The 21,761-nt window shown below is 41.2% G+C and overlaps 1 protein-coding gene across 1 annotated transcript; it reads right to left on the bottom strand.

The window, feature by feature from the left end:
- Nucleotides 1-1,281: 1,281 nt before the first annotated feature.
- CRTAM (cytotoxic and regulatory T cell molecule) lies at nt 1,282-20,389 on the bottom strand. Its single transcript, XM_025200013.1, has 14 exons — nt 20,320-20,389; nt 15,287-15,433; nt 11,716-11,868; nt 10,058-10,201; nt 7,224-7,385; nt 6,550-6,621; nt 6,344-6,448; nt 5,675-5,782; nt 4,847-4,948; nt 4,573-4,728; nt 3,770-4,027; nt 2,764-2,910; nt 2,293-2,376; nt 1,282-1,412 (listed from the first exon to the last, which is right to left on the bottom strand). The coding sequence occupies exons 1-14, from the start codon at nt 20,366-20,368 to the stop codon at nt 1,282-1,284; spliced, it is 1,818 nt and encodes a 605-aa protein (XP_025055798.1). The 5' UTR covers nt 20,369-20,389.
- Nucleotides 20,390-21,761: the final 1,372 nt, after the last annotated feature.

Below are 21,761 nucleotides of genomic sequence, written 5' to 3'. Positions count from 1 at the left end.
AAAAACCTCAATTAAAAGTATCCCCCATCTTCCAATATATATCTATATCTATATCTATATGTATATCTATATCCATATATAGATATAAATAGATATATAAATACACACACACACACACACACACACACACATACATATATATATATATATATACACACACACATATATAATGTGCTTTTATACAGACCCTACTGTGAAGACTGTGGTTTCCTAATGCCTAAAGTATTACTGTACTTTAAGTAAGGGAAATAAACAAGCCATATTAAGTATAATCATAATTCACTTGATAAAATACAATGTTTCATTGTAAAATTGAAACATGTAGAAGAACTACCACTACTGAAAGCAGACTGTTTCTTAACAGACTTCTTCAAAGGCCTTCAAATAGCCTGATCTTGCAGTCCTTTCTGCACATAAGCTACCCCTTATAATAAAGGGGGTATTGTATGCCAGTGATATGTAGTATTTAAAATATATTTGTTCAGAAGTGACTGTTCATCATTAAACAGCATTTACAAACCAAGCCAACCAGGGTTGCTTATATGGCCTTATGATCTGTTTAAATATTAAACAATTCAAATTTTATTGTTAAACCAATATTAAAATAGACTGGAAGCTGACAGCCTTTTATAATGAAATCCTCAACCCTTGTGTCAAAAGGGAAATCGCCTTCCAGCAGTAATCTCAGTGCCCTCTACTGTTGATCAAAACTCTGGTTTGCACACTTTCTTTATGATGAAGTGCTGTAATCTGCTATGAGAAAAATGGGTGCAGCTTTCTTTGGGTTCCCCAGTTTAAAAATTGTTGACCTGAGTGACTTTGTCAGGAGTCCCTGCCTCTTAGTTCTGGGTTTAGACAGGAGGCTGCAGAAGTGTGGAAGGAAGCTCTCAGTGATTTTGTATATTGTATGTATTATAACTAGCTGGGCATTCCCATTGTCAGGACCACAGATGACTCATTTCAGCAATCTGGTACATCTCTGCCCCATTTATGACACCCACAAATTGAATCTGTTGGAGTTTACAGCTCATTAAAAGCATAAGTCACCAGGAGATTCCTATCAGCACCTGTTTCATCTACCTCTTTTCATTAATAGATTATCTGAACTGGAATCTGGATTGAGATTAGCCATTTTATCAGGGACTTCTGTCTCAGTTTGAAATCCTGTTGTGATATTATCAAACGGATCCATAGGATTTCACAGGAACAGATCACTATAAACAGGAGAAGAGAACATTGTGCCTCTGTACGTGGTACAATGCCATTTTAAAATCCTAATTGCTATACATCAGTTTCTCTTCCAGAGGCCAGCTGTTTTGCAAATACTGAAACATCTTGAGCTCCTGGCTGCTTCTTTATAGTTTCTGCATATCCATTAGTTACATATTGCATGCCGGACTTCTGGTTAAAACCTGGAAAATAAAAGCATAATTGTAAATGGTTTTGTATAGACAGAGAGACTGAGCTCAGCTAAAATGCATCCTAACTGGGATATTGCAGATAACTCTCTAAGAGGTAATGATTCTGTATTGTAGTGATAGATGTCCTAGCAAGTTTAGGAATTCTAACATCTAAATTTCCCAAATTGCTAGGATATCCATCACTATAGGATGCATTCATCAGCTCTTTTAGATGCATCAGACATTGAGAAGATGGAGATATGTGCCAGGGCAGGTTGATTTATGGCCTTGTGTGCTTTATATTGAAGCTGGTTGAAATAACTTGAATGTGAACATTTTGGAATAAAAAAGGGATTTCCAAAGGTGCCCAACCTGCAGGATGTATATTCTTGATTACTTCAGGCTTCTGTGAAAATCCCATTCAAGAGGTTTTTGCTGCCTTCCTCCCCTGAACGCACACTCTAGACCTAGTAACATTTTTCCATAAATATTTTTTTTATTTTAAAAATGAACTTTATAAAAAACTTGGTAAACTTTCTCCCACTTTCAGGAAGCTCTGCATTTTAACCGAAAGCTGCATCTGTGTATGTAGATTCCAGTGATGCCCCTCGCAGCAAGGAAGCCAACAGAGGCCTCGCACTGGAACGGCAGGGTAAAGGCAATGCTGGTGAAGTGCAAGTGTGCGCAGTGAGTCAAATGAACTGGCAAGTAACTTCTGTTCGTTTAGCTAAGATGAAAGCCCCAGCAAACACGATATGACTTTGTGTTTCCTCTTAATGGAATCACTTCTGCAAATCATAAAATGTGGTCGGTCTGAACCGGCCCTGGTTGAAGCTGGTAGCAAAACTCTAGCAGGGGAGCTCCACTGAACTAGGGCTTGGTGATAGCTTACCTTGCCCGTTCTTCTCGGGGACAGGGTTATCTTCATTCGACCTGGATTTGTAACTCTCCAGGGTCTGTTCTGAAGCATCATTTTCTGTGCAAATAACAAATGTCAGTAATAAATTGTGGCTCTTGCATATGTTTGCACCTCTCACCCCAGCATGCACAGATCCTGACCTACAAGGGTGATTCAGTCACTATGTCCATTTAGTACTTGGACTGCTTAAGAGCAGCTAGTTAGTGCCAATGACTGATGGGTGTACTTTTGTGATGTAGACTGAGGCTTAAACCCATTTGCTAGTTCAGATAGGATCCTGAATAGCTGCGTGTAACAAATTGCAATCACTGCTGACATAGACTTCATTTTAACCAGTGATCTAGAGGTGACAAGATCCATGTCCTATTAGCAGCCCCCTCCATCATCTAATTCCATCCAAAACTGCCAGCAATATTGGTAACTGGCATTTATGCAGTCACTCACCTCTTTTCCACACTCCGTGTGCTTTTTTCAGCTTCCTCATAAAAAGCAGGACTATAATGAGCAGCCCCAAAATGAGTAAAGACACCAGGATTGGTAGGAGAAGCTTCTTATTCTTGTTTCCAATTTCTTTGGACTTGATCTTAATTTCTAACAAAGAAATAAATGGTTTTCAGTCAGAGTGTGAACTGTGATTCTTAGGGAGTTTATGTTGAGGACTATCTAAGTAGAGAGCATTCCTAAGTGACATGCTAGGGACGCAGAGGCTAGTTCAACAGAAATAAAGGAATAGACAAGGTAGATAATGTGAAGTACTTTAGCACACCAGCGATCATTGGTGACTGTACATTGCAAATTGACAGTCCTGAAGACTGGATTCAGAGATGAAGTCCCCTGAAATCAATGGGAGATTTTCCTATTGGCTCTGGACTGGGGTCCCAGAAAATGCATACAACCTAGGAAGCAACCATGTACACTTCTTCACCATGACCCAGAGGGATTGTGCCAAATCTACTGGCATACACACGCAAAACTCCATTGGAATCAATAGACTTAGGTTTATTTTCACCAGCCAAGCCTTATTAGGAAGTCACCCAACAATTAGTATATTATAGTACTGATCAGCGATTCCCCATTTAATAACTCCAGGGAAAGCAGGCGGGCCAGATTTTCATAATTTCCTATGGAACATTGATTTATTGGTCCTATGTTGATTTACAGTAGTTGACGCTGGCTTTATATCTTTTTGCTTACATTAATTATGATATATATTCAAAGCACTGCAGGAGAGTCAAGTAGTTAAACCTCCAAGGATCTGCAGTTATTATTGTTGTTTGAAGTGGCGTTGTCACTATTTTTACAATTGAGGAAACTGGAATGTATACGTGTTAAGGTACTTGGCCAGCATCACATCCTGAGCTTGTAGATTTGATTAGAACTAGGGTCCCTGCTTCTCAGCTGCAAGTTCATGTCACTAATGCTACTATTGTTTTAGTCTTAAGAAATGTACCGGTGGTGCTGTAGTTCTGAGTTGCTTCTTCAGTATTTATAGTTGGTGTATCTGTACTGTTTTTTCTGTCTGTGCCATTCACCGTTCCTTGTGGCTCTATAGAAATTAAATAAGAAAATGTTTTGATTTTTTTTTTTCCCCCTTCAGCAAACTCTTTACAGATATCTGAGCTATGTACATACCTGATACACAGTCTAATCAAATCAGTATTTGGTGACACTTGGAACTTCTCTGTATGGGTTATGGAAATTCTTACTTAGGGTTGTAATAAATGCTGTTGTGGGGATTGGGAGGGAAAGTACCCAAGCGAACACCAATGGGATAAAGGCATTTTTAAGCATCCCACCCAATGTTAGTGAGTGAAGACATGAATAAAACACCTTTCTTCTCAAGCAAATGGTTTTGCATTTGCAAACAGGAATCATCACTTTGTTTCCAATGAGCTGAATCTACAGTCACACCCTCAGCCCCTGTTACTGAGCTGTGCACTGAGAAAATGTAAGTGGAGAAAGTGACTAACATCTTTACCTCAAGACATCATTAACTACTTTTAATTTTAAATACTTTCCATCTTCAAAGTATGAGACACCACCTACCCACTGAAGCAAAGTCTTAAATCATTCCTGTGTTCATGTACTTTGATTTCTGGGTTTCCATACAGGAAACCGAGTTTTTCAAAATCAGCTGTGGGGTGTGGATGCCCATTGCAAATGAGATCCAAATTCCTTGCAAAGATTTAATGATCTCAGTGTAGAGTTTAAGTGGCCCAGTGACCCAAGTAAGATCATTCAGCATGCATAGACCCTGGACTCCCTGCTCCTCAGCTGCAAATGATGCTATTGTTTTAGTCTTAAGACATTTACCAGTGGTGCTGTAGTTTTGAATTACTTCTTCAGGGTTTACAGTTGGTGTATCTGTACTGTTTTTTCTGTCTGTGTCATTCATTGTTCCTTGTGGCTCTGTAGAGTTGAAATGAGAAAATGTTTTGATTTTTTTTTTTTCCTTTCCTTTCCCTTTTCCCTGCTGCCCCTCTCTGCACCCAGTTCACTAAAGCTCATAGTTCATTATTAAGCGTACCAGTGGTGACATTATAATTCTGAGTATATTCTTCACTAATTGCTGATTCTTCTGTACCAGAGAATTCCTCATTTACTGTTGCACCTGATGTTGTTTCTGACCCTAAAGAAATAGAGAGAAATATTTTGTATTTTTAATTACACAGATGTAACTAAACTACAACTAGAGCCTAGGGAAAACTCAAAACACACATAACAAAATTGGTCTACATGCTGTATCAACTGATGCTATACAAATAGAGGGAGGAGTTCAAAGGCACAGATTACACTGACTTCAGTAGGACAGAGCTTTCTAATATCTATTTCCAAATCTCTCTGAGCCAGGGGGAACCTCTTACAGGTTTAGGAAGTCTTGCTGTTGATGTATCTGAATTTGCACACGTTGGTAATGTAATTCTTTTTTTTTTTTTTTTTTTGGTACATGGGGGCAATTTTGCAGTTTAGCACTTGACTAGACCTGCCATTTCAGGCACACTGAATAGGCTTGCCCTCTTTTAGCCTGTTGCACAGTGCCATCTAGTGCACCCATAAGGATAAGTTTAAAAACTTCATAGCTGTAATCAATCATATCAATAGCATAAGGCAGATTCATCAATGGAGCTATGATAACTTATATCAGTTAAGGATCGGGCCACAATATCTTTCTACAATGGATACAATTCTAAAACAATCACTTTTGCTCAATTGTGTTATACTCTTACATTTCAAGGGACTTTGCAATGCTAGGAACATCAGACTGCTCTCATTAGCCGTTTCATGGATTCCACATATGTCAGTTTAAACAAATTGACTCAATGTCATTTAAAACAAGAAAAAGCATGGTCCTTACAAGCAGTGGTGATGTTTAGTTGCTCTTTCTGGTGGGTAGGCAGAGCTGGTAAGCTGGCAATAGATGTTTCCTCTGTTATGGAGGGAGGAATCGATGATTGGTCAGACCCTAAAGGAATCCATCAAATAAGATATAAAAATCAGAATATGTTTCACCCGTAAGTGCACCCCTCAAAGTATGAATTCAGATTTAAACTTCTCCAAGTTCCAGAGCTGGTTGCTTCTAAGGTTTTCATTTAAGGTCAGCTGTACAATTTTTTTTTCATCCAAATTATATGGAATAAGGAGAAACTGAATTTAAAAATATTTAGCAATAAATTGCAGGGGAAATTTTAGAGAGAACTGCACTGATATTTGGGTTGGACTCTATAGCAGTCACTTGAGGTGAACAACAGTTCTGAACACAGTGTGAGCCATATGCTGTACTCATATGTAGCAACTGTTTTTTCTGTCTGCATTATGAACAAAGACACTTTAATGTCCAGGTGAACTCAGTACATACCATTAAAATTATACCATTAACATTTCTAGCATTTACACATCTGGCCACTCATTCTGGCAACATCAAATCTTTCCCCTCTAAGCTCAGGATTGCTTTAATTTGGCTCGGCTTCCAAACTGACATTGTTTAATTTACTGCAGTGAAAAGATCTTAAAATGTGGAACCAACCAGCAGTCATCTGAGAAGAGTTATCTTCCTGTTGGGCACTTGTTGCTAGAGATCTGCCAGCAGGGGATGGCAGTGTCATAGATTCAGTAGCAGTTTCTTCTGTTTCTAAGGGAACGGACAATGCATTAAAATTAGGACCTTCAATCATTGATATTATGAAGGATTTTATTTTGTTAAGGTCAGTGGCTTTATTTAAATACGCTTACCTGTATAATGATGATTCTCAGAGGTCCTCGTACTCATTTCTAATGCCATTGTAGTGGAGTCTGTAGTAGTCACTGGAAAATGATAATACTTTAAATTTTTCTCAATTCCTTTAATCTGAAGTGATCAAAACTCTTTACAAATATTGGTTGGGTCTGACAATATCAGTACAAGTCAGAGAAGAATTTGATCCACATTAAAGATGGGTAAAATGAGGCATGGGGTGATTTGGGACTCGTCTACCTGGGGCAATTAGCATGAAGGAAGCTGGAATGTGCATTTACAGTGCATTAGTTACTCTGAGCTACATGGATGCTCCTAGTGCACAATATATATGAGACAGCTTGCTTCACTTTGAAATGGACTGGAGTGTAGACAGCCAGAGCAGCTTTAAGGATTGAAATACAGTCTTTTGCTCTCCCTGAAATGACAAGAAAGAATCTCTACTGGTCCAAGAGCAGAGCTATTACTAAGGCAGTGCAAATTGTGCAATGGCACTGACTTGGTGCTGGCCAGGAGTGCCCCTTACATTAGTAGCCATGAGCCTATCCAGCTATTGTACATTTTAGAGCTCCTGCTAAGGGGTGTGTACTCAGAGCAGGGCCCTAATCCACTGCCTGATGTTTCTCAATAGGCAGATCTTGTCTGAAACTGCTGAAATAAGAAAGGTTCTTACCGAGATGCTCAAACCGGAAAGACACCATCTGTTTTTCTTCTCTGAAGGTTTCATGGCGAACGACACAGCTGGCTATTGAATTCTTGCCATACGCATGGACTGTGAGGGTGCTGGTTGTGTTGCATTTCTTTCCGTCGTGCTCAAACCTGTGCTTGGTGTCACCTAAGCAACCATTTGAGGAAAACACTTAAGTTTTTAAGTCAAAAACAATTTAATTAAAAACTTTCCAACCACAAATCAGCATTACGTTTGGTCTGCTAAAGACATATGAGTGTGTTCTATTGTGTAAATGGATTACGGCAGAATGAAGTTGTTGTCTAACAGCATGGCTCAATTGCAGTTCAGTTCACTTCAGTGCGTTGAAGTAACCCAGGTGTTTCACTGCACCTGACTGAGTTCACAGTTCACTATAAGCAAATTCTACCATATTAACACTGATCACGCACGCAGCATGCTGCAGTGAAATGGCTGGTGTGTGTGCAAGTGTTTGTGTGTGTGTTTGCTTTCCTTCACCACTGATTTCTACTGAATGGGAAAAAAACCTACTCAATTGCATGGCATAGCTATATCCTGCAAAGGGACTTAAACCCAAGAAGTAGGAGATTTTACTTTTGAAGCAGGATCAGGATCTGGGTTCGGCACAAAAAACTGGGTGCCCTGGGCCTGCAGCATTGTAACAATAGTGAAGTTGTTCTGGGGTTTGGTACTATATTTCTGCAAAGTGGTTTTTAAGTCTATAAATATTTGCCACGCATGTCCAATATTTTCATTCTTATAATGATAATAATACAGCTCTGTTTAATTTTCGAAGCCATGTATTAATTGCTACATAATCCCTATTTTGCAGGAGGGGTAAGGGATATTGGGGATTAAATAATTTGCCTATGGATACATAATTAACTATTGGCAGAGCCAAATTGGGGCTTCCTGGACTGCTGGTTTAGCGCTCAGTCCATTAAATGACATTGGCCCTTGATCATCGGTACCACATGGAAAGCAAAGGTGTAGTTAATGATCTAAAGGGACACATGACAATACTGAACACATGTGCTAAAGCAATTTTCATAGATAACTGTTTTTTCAAATTATTACCCTTAAGTTTGTTAGCAACGCAGTGATTTCTAGGGTCACTATCTACTGCAGATGTTAATCTTTTAAAATGAATTCATGATATCTCTTGATCAATAACACAAATTGCCATTTATACTTTTAGGCTAAAACCTCTTCTTGGATCTAATTTTCTGCCTACTAGCTATGATACTACATATACTTTTGAATCGGAGAAATCTCTTGCCTATTCAATTCTGCTTTTTTACTCCTTTGTAGAGGAAGATTTTAATTTGTCATTCAGAACAATAGATTTTTTTCCATTCAAAGTAATAATCCACTAATTTGCCTATCCTGTGAACAGACAAGATAAATCAGCAACCTTTCATACCACCCCCATCCTAAAACCTTTAATTAATTAGACTAATCACAAATGACAGCAGCTTGCAACAATATGACTCTAGTTGTTCAATTAGGGTTCCCAGATGCTGGTGGAACATAAGGTCAAAAGTCGCCTTGCTCTTTTAGGTATAAGATGCTCCAGTTTCTGGCTGTTCCCCTACCACACAAAGATTTCAACTTCCAGGAGAGTTTATTGGGTAAGCTGCAGTTTTTCAACTCTCACTAGGCTTCCCTATTAAATGAACATAATCTGATCTCCAAACTTGTTAAGGTACAATATTTTGTAAATGATTTTACTCAGTACAAGGTACATCAGACATTAACAGCGTCTGAATCATCTACTACTTTTAATGTCAAAAGACTGACGAACTCTCCTTAATCACTAAAACCCTCTTGGTGGGGTTCTTAAAACATATCTTGCATCAAGATACTAGGCTAAGGTTTCTAAGCTTTGCTTTGTAACCCAAAATAAAATGGAAGCCTGCTTGCAAGCAAAGATCAGCACTCAGGTATTCCACTTCTCTTCCTCTCCCTGCCCAAAATCTGTCAGTGACTTGCATTTCTTTTCACGCATGCTACTGCATTGGCCAGCAAGGTAGTTATTATTGGAACACTATTTAAAGCAATTGCTTGCATTGCAAACAAGAAAAATCAGGCTAGTAATTTAGCAAGTCTCACTGCCTGTTCAGTTGTCTCTCTCGATGCATGTCCTTGTTGAGGCGCTAGAGCACTAAATGATGAAACCTCATTAGCTGAGACTGACATCATAGTCCGATGGAATAAATGCAGGGCTAGGAATGAGGATCTCATGAGTTCTAATCTTGGTTTTGATGATACTGAGTTGCTATGTGGTTTGAGCAAATTAAGGGAGGGCAGGTTATGCCACCCCCTGTAAGCAATGGGACTTGGTGTGAGCAATTACTCTGTGCCCTGGCACATGTTGGTCATCCACTGCCCCATTTTATAGATGAGGAAGCTTAGTCCCAGAGGTATTCAGAGCGTTAATTCACGTGTGCTTTGAAAATTGTGTTATGAGTACTAAGGTACAGATTCTCAAAGAGGTCCCAAGTCTCACGGATCTCAATGGGAGTTGGGCTTCTAAAATCCTTGAATTTAGGCACAAGGCTGACTGTTCTGAGTCTGTGAATGTTCATATTGGGCCCTTCCCTCTACAGATAGTCTAAGAAAAACTCTGAAATTCAGCCATTGTCTTGTTCCCTGGTCTCCAAGATCAGGGGCTGAGTTCCCTCAATCCTAGACCAAGGGGCAGAGTGGTACTTTGTGCAGTAAGAGTGTCTCATTCTCCCATGTAAATGCGCTAAAGAATGATATGATAAAGAAATGATACTTAAAACAAAGTCTGACCACCGCTATTTAAAACTTACCAGAGACTTCTATCCCATTGTCTAGCAGCCAGGTAATGCGGGGAGGGGGCTTGCTTCCCTGTGTGGAGCAAGTTAGTACAACGTTTCTTTCTTTACCATCAGCAATAATATCTGATGCCTCCAGCTGTGGTTTGGAAGGAGCCGCTGCAACAAGGAGACACACAATGAACTAGGACATCCTTTGCACTCAGTTTCATGATTGATTGATTTATTTTAAACGCATCTTGCGATATCTTATTACTCATGATTTCAGTTATAGGAGTTCCCAGCCAAGATACATTGCACTATTTTTTTTACAGCATGTGAAGATACACTCCCTGACTCATGTTTCCTTAATTTTTGCTGGGGCCTTGCAGGATAGGGCAGCTTGGTGGCTGTTTCAACTTGTGACAGCTGGCTACAGTTCCCAAAAGGCTGTCTATCAGCTGAGTGTAGGTAGAGGATAGTGTGTTCTCTCCATCCTTTTTTTTTTCTGTCCCCAGTGCATCCCTTACAGTCAGGGGAAGTGGGGAGGGTGATGAAACGATTTGGCTCTACTGCTTCTGCATCCAATGAGGCACAACAGGGATCTCTGGCAGGGTTTGAATTACACTTTGACTCTTGGTGGGGTCTGCAAAAAAATAATTGGGCTGCCCATCATGATGCCCTATTATAATTGGAGATCTCCAACCCCTGGTTATGATTTTCAAATCTTATAGGGTGGCTCTCCTCTCTTAATGGGGGGTGGGGGGGGGCTCAGCCCCATGAGCTTCCCTGTAATTCAAACCCTGACCTCTGGGGGAGAAATCAAGGCAATATTTCATCCTGCACTGACCAAGAATGAAGGAGACAAGGAATTTGGTTGATGATACAACAAACTGCACTTAGGATACATAATCTAAGACACTTTTGCTGTGGTTTAACCCTAGGACTGGTGCTCTGGACTCTTTGAATTTTAGAGATATTAAGGCACCTGAAGATGCAGAAAGGTGCCTATATACCTATAAAAACATCTGCCCACCTCATGCCTACTTTCTTGCTGAGCTGCTGCTGGGCTCTGCCATTGCCTGCTTCCATTCATTTGAGCTCACGAGGTAATTGGGGCTCTTCCATATGCCATCTTTGTGTGCCACAGATTTAAACAGGAGTCTGCGAGAACTGGTCTGTGATGCCAGGACCCTTCTTAACCCCAATTCAGTTACTCAGAAAGATTAAGAAGCACAAATCTTCCCTAACCAAGTAATTTGACAATCCAGTTGTCTGTGAGCCACACAAAGAAATGGCTTTATTTCTTCCCAGTGGCTGCCCTCCTCCTTTCCTATGTATTACTATCCACAGGTGTTATTTATTCATGGCATGTCATGGCTGTGGTGGTAAAAGTTAGACTTTAGAGATGCTTCCTACATTAGAAGACCTGCGAAGTGGGAGATGGTCCCTCACCAGTTCCTGGGAGAGATGGACAAAGGGTCTGCAAAGGCTAGCTGCTTCAGAAATAAAGTTTATTGTCTAGTTCTCCTCATTCACATATACCAGTCTTCACTGAACCCAGTGAACACTACAATATCAGTACTTAAAACTAAAGTATAATGTGGTAACCTTTTGTTCTCAGGCAGAATGATAGGAGGAGCCTAGATTTTATTAGGTACTTATATATATTTCACTCCTTCATTGGGACTTACCTAACACCATCACATTCACAGTCTTCGTTCTGACTGGTGTGCCATAGTCAAAGCATGTATACACACCCTCATCCTGTACTCTTATTTTAGACAGGCTGACCAATAATTCATCCTTTGAATAATGGATAAGCTCAAACCTCTGGTCTCTTAAACCTGTAAGGGGGGAAAAAAAGAAAAGGATAGTGTAGTAAATCCCTTGGCTTAAGGGAGCCAAGAGCAACACAGTTATGCAAAGTGATAATGGGGGGAATTGGTTTTATTAACCATGCGTGAACTACTTTAAAAAATTCGTCTGCTTTCAGTATAAACAAATAATTCTACTGCAAAATATTCGTAGCTGGAACTGGGAAATACAGATGTACTGATGACTGAAAATATACAGTATGTGGAGGTGGAAGTAACTAATGATTTGGCAGATAGGTTGGGCTTGTACCCAAGACCACCTTCTGGCTCTCGGGTAACCAGAGTTCGTGGTTGTGCTCTGCTACAGACATCCTGATTCATCTTGTTCAGATCATTTAATCTCTCTGCCCCAGTTCTCCATCTGTTAAATGGGTATAACATTACCATTACTATAGCCGCAGCCAAGACTGGGGCCCCATTGCACTTGGTTCTAATTCATATAATTTATTTGAACTATACATCTCTTTGGGGTAGAAACTAAAAGTGAGAGGGTAGATAAACATGGAAATGACTTGCCCCATATCAGACAGCAGGCAGAGCTGGTCCGCAATGCACATTATTTCAAAGACATTAGAGCTGGAAGGGACCTCATAAGATCATCAGGTCCAGACCCTAATTTGATTCCCAGTCCATCGTCCTTTCCACCAAAGCATGCGGCTTCATCCGCTTAGACATTCCTCCCTCACAGGGCTGAATTCATTGTACACTTGTTCGTAGCTATCAAATGCCATGATGAGTTGGGTTCTCTAAGTGGCTAGAAAGATGAAGCTTGGTGAGGGGGAAGGGGCTGTGCTATCATGAGGACTGAGACTTGAGGGAATTGAGTTCTGTTTCTGTCCCTCAAAATGACTCGCTAGCTAGGGACAGAAATGACACACAAACCAGTGTAAGCAATCGGAAACTAGTTCAAATCTGCAACACAACAGCAGTTTTAGCAATTTTGAAAGTGGTTTATATGCACTGAACTGGTTTAGGATGAACATAATATCAGACTTAATTGATTTAGGTTAAATCGGTTTATTGAACTTCTGTCCCAATCACTATGTGACCTCATACAAGTCACTTCACTTCTCTGGACCTTATTTCTCTGTGACCGACATAAAGGTAATGATAACCTTACACCTGAGGATTCAGTAACATTTTGTAGTCGCAAACCTTGTTTCTAACTTTGATTAATCAGTTTTCCTTTAATGAACACTTTCCCTAGGATATAGAGATCCTTCAGCATATTAATCCTTCGTATGGCTACCCAGCCCCTTCTTTCCTCTTTCTGCTATGTGACCCCTTAGTCTGAGCTGAGCAATTTGCATTGATTCTCACCACAATCACAGCAGAGAGAGTAACCATGTGCCTTTAAAGTGAACTGAAATTGAGGAACTGGACTTGCCACCAGGGAGACTCGAAGACCTCAAACTGATTTTATTTTTCCTTTTCTTTCCCATGAGGCTTTTAAAAGTATTTGGACTAATGATAAAAATAAAGGAGCATTTTAACTGTTGGAAATGACTAACTGTGGAAAAAAAAAATCAAATTTCTGTAATGTATGAAAGAGAGCTGGGTTAGGCGCACACATCTTTTGCTCTAAAGAGGGTAGAAGAAAATGATTAATCGGGCAGTTTGTCACAGAGCTTCTTACAAGAAGCATTTATGGGATTTATTCAGAATGAAAATGAGAGTGTCTGCATGTGATGCAGAGCTCTGTTCCTCTACTAACATCGGAGAGAAGCAAAAACACTGATGTTTTGATCGGGGTGCTTTACAAATGCTTGTCCTCATATTTGGTAGTTATATAATACTATACATTCAACTGGGAGATTATCACACATCCTTCTAGGATTAGGGCCAAATCTTCAACTGGTCTGAAATCAGCATAGTTATGCTAGTGGGGATTTGACTATGTAGACTGCACTTGATAACTTGTGTTGTGTATTGTAATACCGTGTCGGGATTGAAGTCAAATTGGCAGGATGTTTGCCAATGCCTTAATGCTGCATCCAGTAAAGGACATGGGAACCTAAGCAGGGCCTATGTGGAGTTTAGACACCCAGATCCAAAATTATGATTCAAAAAGTCCTGGTTCAGGTACCCAAACTCATGAGACACTTCCCTGTTCAACATTAGTTTCCCAGGCACCTAGTCTGCGGGCCTCATGATAACTTTGTTCTCAGAGGTGTGTCCAGATGAGTACAGATGTGCAGTATGCAGCACCACAGACACATCTGTGATGCTGCACACACTGCACATGCAGGCGTTCCCAGAGATGAAAAAACCCATGCCTAAAAAAAGTGGGGCGACACAAATGGCGGCAGGATCACTGTGGCTGCAGGACCCCAGGCAAGGCTGCTGGGGTGAGCATAGTTGCTGGTCCCAGACTTCCCTACCCAACCTAGGATAACGTGTTGCACGCCAGAGGTGTATTCCTCAGGGACAAGTAGCAGTGGTACACATCATGCCACTGCCATTTGCCCCTAGGGAAATGCACATTCCCACTTGTGGGGACACACTCATAGATGCCTCATCCCCTTGCTGCCAGAAATTTTGGGCACAGGCAGCAGAGCAAACGCATCCAGGAGCTTCTACCGACTCCCAGCCAGCAGTGAGAAGTGCTGTCTGGGAAGCATCTGTTGCTGAAGGGAGCGTGGCACGAGGTACAGGAGCTTCTACACATGCCTTCTGCTGGCTTCTGGACAACAACAGAAACCTTACAGTGCTTGGCAGAGTTGGTTTAAAGGAGGCTTTTGGTGCTGCAGAGGAATTTCATGCATGTGGGGGGGCTCTAGGTTCTCCTGGCAAAGCTTTGTAGAGCAGACTAGTCCCAAAAACAAGCAGGCCCCTTTTGTGATAGGAGAATGAATGCACAAAAGCTAACAGAAAGACACTCCCCTAATCCAGAGAGTTTACTGTCTGGGAATGATGAAATGGTATATGGGTGCAGGCAGAACCTGGGAAGGAGCAGACAAGGTATTTGTATAGCTTGGCAGTCTCCACAGCTAGAGAAGTCACTGGTCATCCCACTTGTTAGCAAAACCTTCACCTCTTTAATAGAGAAAATAACAATGGGGACTGTAAGTAATGGATCAGCCACTGCTGCCTGGATCAGTCAGATCTCATCAACAGCATGCTCAGTCCCTTTAAGACCAGGCCACATTTCTGCACAGGGGTAATGGTGTCTGTGGTAAGTACAGTTCATCGTTTGAGGCCCATTTCACAAACCACTCTGGTGGGGTTTCCATTTCATCAACTTCCTGTAGAAAAGTGGCTTAATTGCAGACTAGATCTAAATGGCTAGGCTCTAGCTGAGTCAAATGCCACATTAGGTGGGAGCTAGGAAAGCCCACCTTTCCCCTGCCTCATGGGAAAGGGTTTGTGCCTTGGTTTTCACACTTACCCCGATGGGTATTTAGAAAAATGATGAAGCCCTGTGGGTTTGACCACTGCAAGTCCGATTTGCTGTCTCCGGGCATATTGCAGAGTAGCTTTAAATCCTTTCCCTCCTCCACAGTCACACTTTCTTTGTGAACCGGTTGAAAATCCCCTGCCAAAGAAAACAGTTGTGAAACATGAGCTGCCTTTCTCAAAGTACAATGTACCAGCCCCCTGCTCTTTTTCTAAAGAAAGTTGCATCTACATGGAGAAATTTAGCAGCTTGACTATACTGGTATAATTTTACCACTCTGATTATATTGGTATATCTCCCCATACGGACACTTTTATTCCAAAATAAACTTCTTAACTGGTTCATCCACGGATGAGAAGAGGTTTCAGTATTTTCATCTCTTTGACCTGTAGGATTTCATCTGAAATTCCCAACAGAACCAAGGTTTGTGGCAGGGGTTTTGAAGCCAAGGCTTGAGGCTTATCAACCTAACAGGCCAGTGAAGACAATAATAGATTCATTCAGTGAATAAAGTCTCTTTTACTTACTAGTCTGGACCAAAGTTGATCCAATGGCTGAAAAGAGGATACATTTTGAATTAGTGAGCCTGATTTTCAGAAGTGAGGAGCAGCCATGGCTGCCACTCAAGTTAATACCTGTATACATTCAGCATCTCTGCAAATCAAATCTAATCTGTTCAAAACTGCTCCATTGTAGTAAACTGTAAGGGAGCTCTACCGAAGTCAAGATCTGAGGCTTTGGCCCAACATATGCAACTAAAACGAGATTGTTTTTTCCTCCTGTTTGGCTTTACGGCCAGGCAGTAAATCCAGGCTGTTTCTTCACAGCCAGAATTGATCATGCTGAAATCTGCAATATACTTTGTGAAAATGATTTGTGACCTTACATGAAGTGCCTCCTCCAAGCAAACACTCATTGGAGAAATTATGAACAGAAGCAACTGTATTGGAGTGAAATAAATAGGCACTTATGGGAATTTGTTTTTCAATCAGTGCTTTTTCAGGTCTGTGTCTGCACTGAGTGACTAGTGGGTGGAGGAGCTCTGAACTTTAGGGAAATGATTTTGGTCTGAGTTACAGGAAAGCTTTTGATTTCTGCCTTTTTATAAAAAGTAAAACTAATTCAATGTTTGATGTCCTTCTGGCTGCCACTAAAGTCAGTGGAAGTTTTGTAAGGAAGGTGGGGATCCATAGCCCTATCTCACTCCAAACTGGATTACATGTGCTCTCCCAACCCAGAAGTGGCAAGGAGAAATGACTGTTTGTAAAAGGGGATGCTTTGTCGAGCTGGACAGATTCCTCTGCTTTGTGTCATCTGGGGCAATCTTGTCATAATTATCTGGCCTTGTCAGCTGGTATTGTTGCAGAACAGACTTGTCTCATGGGGCTTGGGAACACAGCACTGAAAGAGGCTACCTGGGCCAGGAAATCCAGTCCCCTCCATTCACCTGCAACATTTTAGCTAAGGATTTCCCCAAATGGCCACTTCAAATCCTCACACATAACTATAAGGCACAAAACCAGAAACACAAGGAAGACCCTACAGCCTGCTAACAGATTAAAAACTGGGGGCCGATGCTCTGTCACTGCAATGGGATTGGTTACATGGTTGAGATATAATTGGTTAATATATGTTTAAAGCAGGTGAGGAAGAGGACCAGGCCCCACAGAATTTGCTTCCTTGTCTGAACAGGACTAGTAACCACAGAGGATGCTGTCTTGCACTAAAGAAGGACTCATCCGAGTCTATTTTCTATCCTGATTTAGCCTTGTGAGTTATGGACTATTAGGCGATACCATAGGCTTAAGTCTTCTTCATTTTAAGCTAATGAAATTCCATTGATTTCTGTGGAAATGTTCTTGATTTACAACCATACAAGTAAGGGGAGACCTGTCATTATATTCTAGTCCAACCACAGCTATTGGACTTAAAGCAAGAATTCATTCAAGGCAGCTCAACGGCTTATGTTATGAAAAAAGAGGAAGATGAAAGAGCTATGCTCAATAATAAAAGTGGTGCCTTGATTAACAATCTATATATTGTGATACTTGGTAAATTCTAATTACTTCAGATTATGTGGTCAACCCATTACTGGCATTATGATCACATTTCTGAAGTTCATTCAACAAGCATGGCTTTAGGCTTCTATTTATATTATAAATGCCAAAGCCATATCCTAGGTGCTCAAGACAAGCCAGGAGCATGATACAGCTTTATTAGCTGTATTAGCATTACTGGAGGGCCCACAGCCAAAAATTATCCCCATTTAAGTAACCTGAAGCTGTGATTTAGGAAGAAATTGCTTCTTTTGGGATTTCTTCTATTAAAGTATCTTTGGTAGTACATGTTCTATTTAAGTGACTTTGACTTGTATTACTTTCAATACCTTCTCCAGCTCCCCGAATTAAATTTCTTTAAAGTGAAAAGGACCCAATGTAATGGGGAAATAACAATAAGTTAGTTTTTCAGGGTTCATGGCATTTGGAGGCTGTAGCCAGAGGCCTGGTGACCTCAAGTAAAACGTTCCTTTTGTGAGTCCCCTATACTTCCATTTATCAAATGTGTCCCATTTATCAAATGTGTCACAAATTTGTTTTGTTAGAGTAGCTCAGACAACTTCATCTGTGGTTCTCCACGGGGACCTTTTTGCATCTATATTTACTATTTCCTGTCACTGTTAGCAGGATGAGGGGGGTGGAGGGGTCTCTCAATTCACACTCTGAGGTGAGAGAAACAGACTCTGAATGGTAAAATGTTCTTTAGGATAAAAGAAGAAAAGAAAAACCCTCTGAACTGAAAGCGCACAAACTTTCCGCATGAGCAAGTGGACCTTTGTCGCCCGTGACTCATAGGGCAAATCCATTTCCCTGCTAAGGACCAACTTTGCACGGTGCTATCAGCAAGTGGTCCTGAAGCAATGGTAGCTGGTCATGGTAGGATCATCCTGGCATAGGGACATGGAGGGAGAGCCAGATGCATTAATCTGAAGGCAGGGTAGACTTGAACCTTATAGATGATCTCAATTAGTTTGTGTGTGTGTGTGTGTGTGTGTGTGTGTGTGTGTGTGTGTGGCACAAGCTTTTGTGCGCTGGAGCTCACTTCATCAGATGCTGTGAAAGGATGTGCACAAACCAGATGTGCATAAACACAGGCAAATATTTAAACATACATATGCATACACAGATGTGCATAGGGACATACTTGAGCGGTTTATAAATACCTATCCCAACCTGACTTCCCGTGGACAGGTGCAGGAGAGACAGGGTTTTGCCGTATTTTGCTCAACTACAGATGCTCTAATGGCCCCGAGGCTGGTTGGCACGTGGAATAAATTAGAGCAGCCTTTGGGGGTTCCCAGTGTGCTGGTTGTGGGGAGTTTCTGACAGCACAGCCCCATTAGAGCAATACCATCTCCACGGGGATGTTAGGAGGAGGAGGAGGACAAATGAAGAGCATCCCATCAGCTTTTTTCTGGCAAAATTGATCAGCCTCCTGCGACCTGTTCCCGCAAAGCTGACCTGCCTGGTTTGGCAATGTTAATACACTCTGCTATCATGAAAAGCCCTTCAGTCTCCTGCTTCCAACCTCTGCACACTGCTATGGTTCACAACTGAAAAATTATCATGAGGTAACATGTGCTTTTCTTTTGGAGGATAGGATTTCCCTGACAAGGAGAAGCTGCTCATAGCTAGGTTCAGGGGCTCTGCTCAGCCACGGGGGACCCTGGCATCTACTGTTGAGGAAGGACTGTTTAAGCACCTGCACATTCAGCTTTCAGCTTGCAATCAGGAAGCAGGAGAAGCCAGCTCTGTCCTCTTCCCTGCCCTTTGGCTCCATGGAGCCAGGCTGGGGAGCAAGAAGCAGGAGAATGGAGATGAGTGAGGTTATTTCATGCCTCATACAGCTGTTGATTGAGGCAGAAATCATTGCGATAGTGCATGTTGTATTCCTGTTTTCAAGGTTGTCTTTACAATCGTAAGGCAACTAACTACCTTTTACAAAGGTGACATTTTGGAGCACGTGGACATCTCCTAGACTAGGTACAAGGGAGACTGCCAACACCAAGATAACCATATCAGTTTGGGTGAAGATAAAGCTGACATTTTCAAAGGATTACCATTATGTAAACTAGCACAATTACTAATAAAGAAAACACTAGAATACCACCTTGTAATATGTTCTTTTGACAATGAAGTTTAATCTGGATTCTAATTCATAATAGGTGACTAAAACTATTGTGATGTTCTTTGCATTCTTCTCAAAGAAGCTTTGCATTATTACCATGATAACGTGATACCTTTCTATAGTTTCTCCTCTTAAAGCTTTAAGAAGTGGAGAGAGGGGATCCTTTGGGATTTCATACTGGACTCTGCTAGGACCACACGTGCATGACTTAATGATCAGAAATGGAAACGGCAAGGATCGGGAGTGAACACTGCAAGGATCCTTATCTATAGATGGCAGATGTGCTTGTTCCCTGATTTAAACCTTAAGTCTCTATTTGCCTTGTCCACATGTGATCCTTGTTTGGGTGTGCAAGAGAGATGAGATGCAGATTAGCAAGCTATGTTTAAAGGATGCATCTTGTTAGAGGACTAATAATACCAAGCATTTATTGCGCTTTATGGTTTTTAAAGCATTTTTCAAAGACTAAGTTACTCTTTGCAGCTACTGTTAGCTCCATTTTATGGCTGGGCAAAACAAAAGGTCATGCAAGCTACTTCTGACCATGACTCATTGCGCAAAATGAGAAGTTTTGGAGTTCCTGGTTCCCATCCCTCCTGACTAAGCTTCCAGGTCTCATAAGGTAGATGATTATTAACTGGACTTTAGGCTAATTGGATTTTAGTAGCCTTTATGTCACAGCAATCCCTATTGGAAAAGGTGAGTGAGAATAATACAATGTAGTTATTAAACTGAAAACCCCCCCATCCTGCATTAGGTTCAATGAAGTTCTGAAAACAATAATTCAACGTAAGAGCTTTTCAGGCAGAGGATGGAATAAAGCAATCAATGCCACTTACCTTGCAGCGGTAACAAAGCCAATAGGCAAAGCAGTGTGATGAAAGTCATGTTGTGGTGTGTAATACAGCCCGTCTGCTACTCTGCACCAACTTCCTCTTCGCTGTAGAAGCACAGACCTGCTGTTGCTGTTGGTTCCTTTTCAACGGGGTGGGGAGTGGATTTACCATGACTTCATCAACACTTGGGGCTCTGCCTCCCTCTCCTTTTTCTGTTGGTGTCACCTAGCCTCATACCCTCCTACTGGGTGGTTTCCTTTCCCTTGATCACCGGCAAGAAACTTGTATGACCTCGTGTATGTGCTAAAAGTGTAGGGTGGCAGAAGTTGTGACCTCTTAATTGTATCAAGTCACACTTGGGCTTAAAGGTTATGGGGGGCTGTCGTAAGCATGGGAGGGAGGTGATGATAGAAAAAATACAGATTACTGGGGAACCAGTGCCTGGAAGTGCAGGAAATTTTCATCAGCTCTTCAGAATCCCACCCTGCATCTTTAGATGCTTAAATACCTTTTAAAGAAAATGCACCCTAAACTCTGTGCCTTGTTTCCTCTTTTGTAAATGGGGAAAATGGCACTGCCCAAGTGCATAGGGCTGTTGAGAGGACAAATGCGTTGGACTGTGAGCTGCTTTGATACTAAGGCGATTGATGCCACGCCAATACCTTAAATGTGTGTACAGTAGGGTGTATCATGGCCCTACAGCTGTAGCTTGAGGGTCGATAAAGATTGCACTTGTCTAGGACTCAGTCCTGGATATCGTAAGCATTTCCTGACTCCTTAGACAATGGAGCAGCGCCCAGTGCCTAGGTCAGCTACTCCTCTAGGCAAATGCTTTGTGGTGGTGTTTTTAGTGCTGATGAACTCAGCCAACAAAAGCCTTGTTACTGAGGGAGATGACAAAACTGAGGCACAGAGGGTGAACAGACTTGCTGTCTCGCCCAGAAGACCAGTGGCAGAGCAGAATAGAGCTCTGTCCTTTAGTAATCCTGAAAGTTTTCAGAACTATCCTACAGGAAGTTGTACGTGTTTTGCATATGCCCATAAACCCACATGGCTAGGTTTTAAACTATGCCTGTTGTTTACTGGGGTTATTTTTATATGGTGAGTGAAGTGCTGGGGCATGTTTAATTTGTTACAAGATGTTGAAACGCTCCTTCTCGGTAGCAGCAAAAAATTTAAGTGCAAATGTGATCAATATTGCCAAGAGAATCTGCCTGTTAATAAAGAAACTGGTTTGGCTAAAAAAGATTGTGTGTTCATAGGAACTGTGTCTGAATGTATTGGAAGAAATGGCTAATTGTAAATACATTATCTGTTGTGATTGCTAAAAGGTGCAATTTATTAGAACCTTTTCTCTTTGGGTTTTCAGGCTTTCCATCAATGCACGCAAATATGTTGCCTCATTAGCATTTGTCCAATTGACAAGAACATAAGGCTTTTATATT

Source organism: Alligator sinensis, unplaced genomic scaffold (genome assembly GCF_000455745.1).
Source record: "Alligator sinensis unplaced genomic scaffold, ASM45574v1 scaffold278_1, whole genome shotgun sequence".
Lineage (NCBI taxonomy): Eukaryota > Metazoa > Chordata > Crocodylia > Alligatoridae > Alligator > Alligator sinensis.
This window is presented reverse-complemented; position numbering and strand designations above follow the sequence as displayed.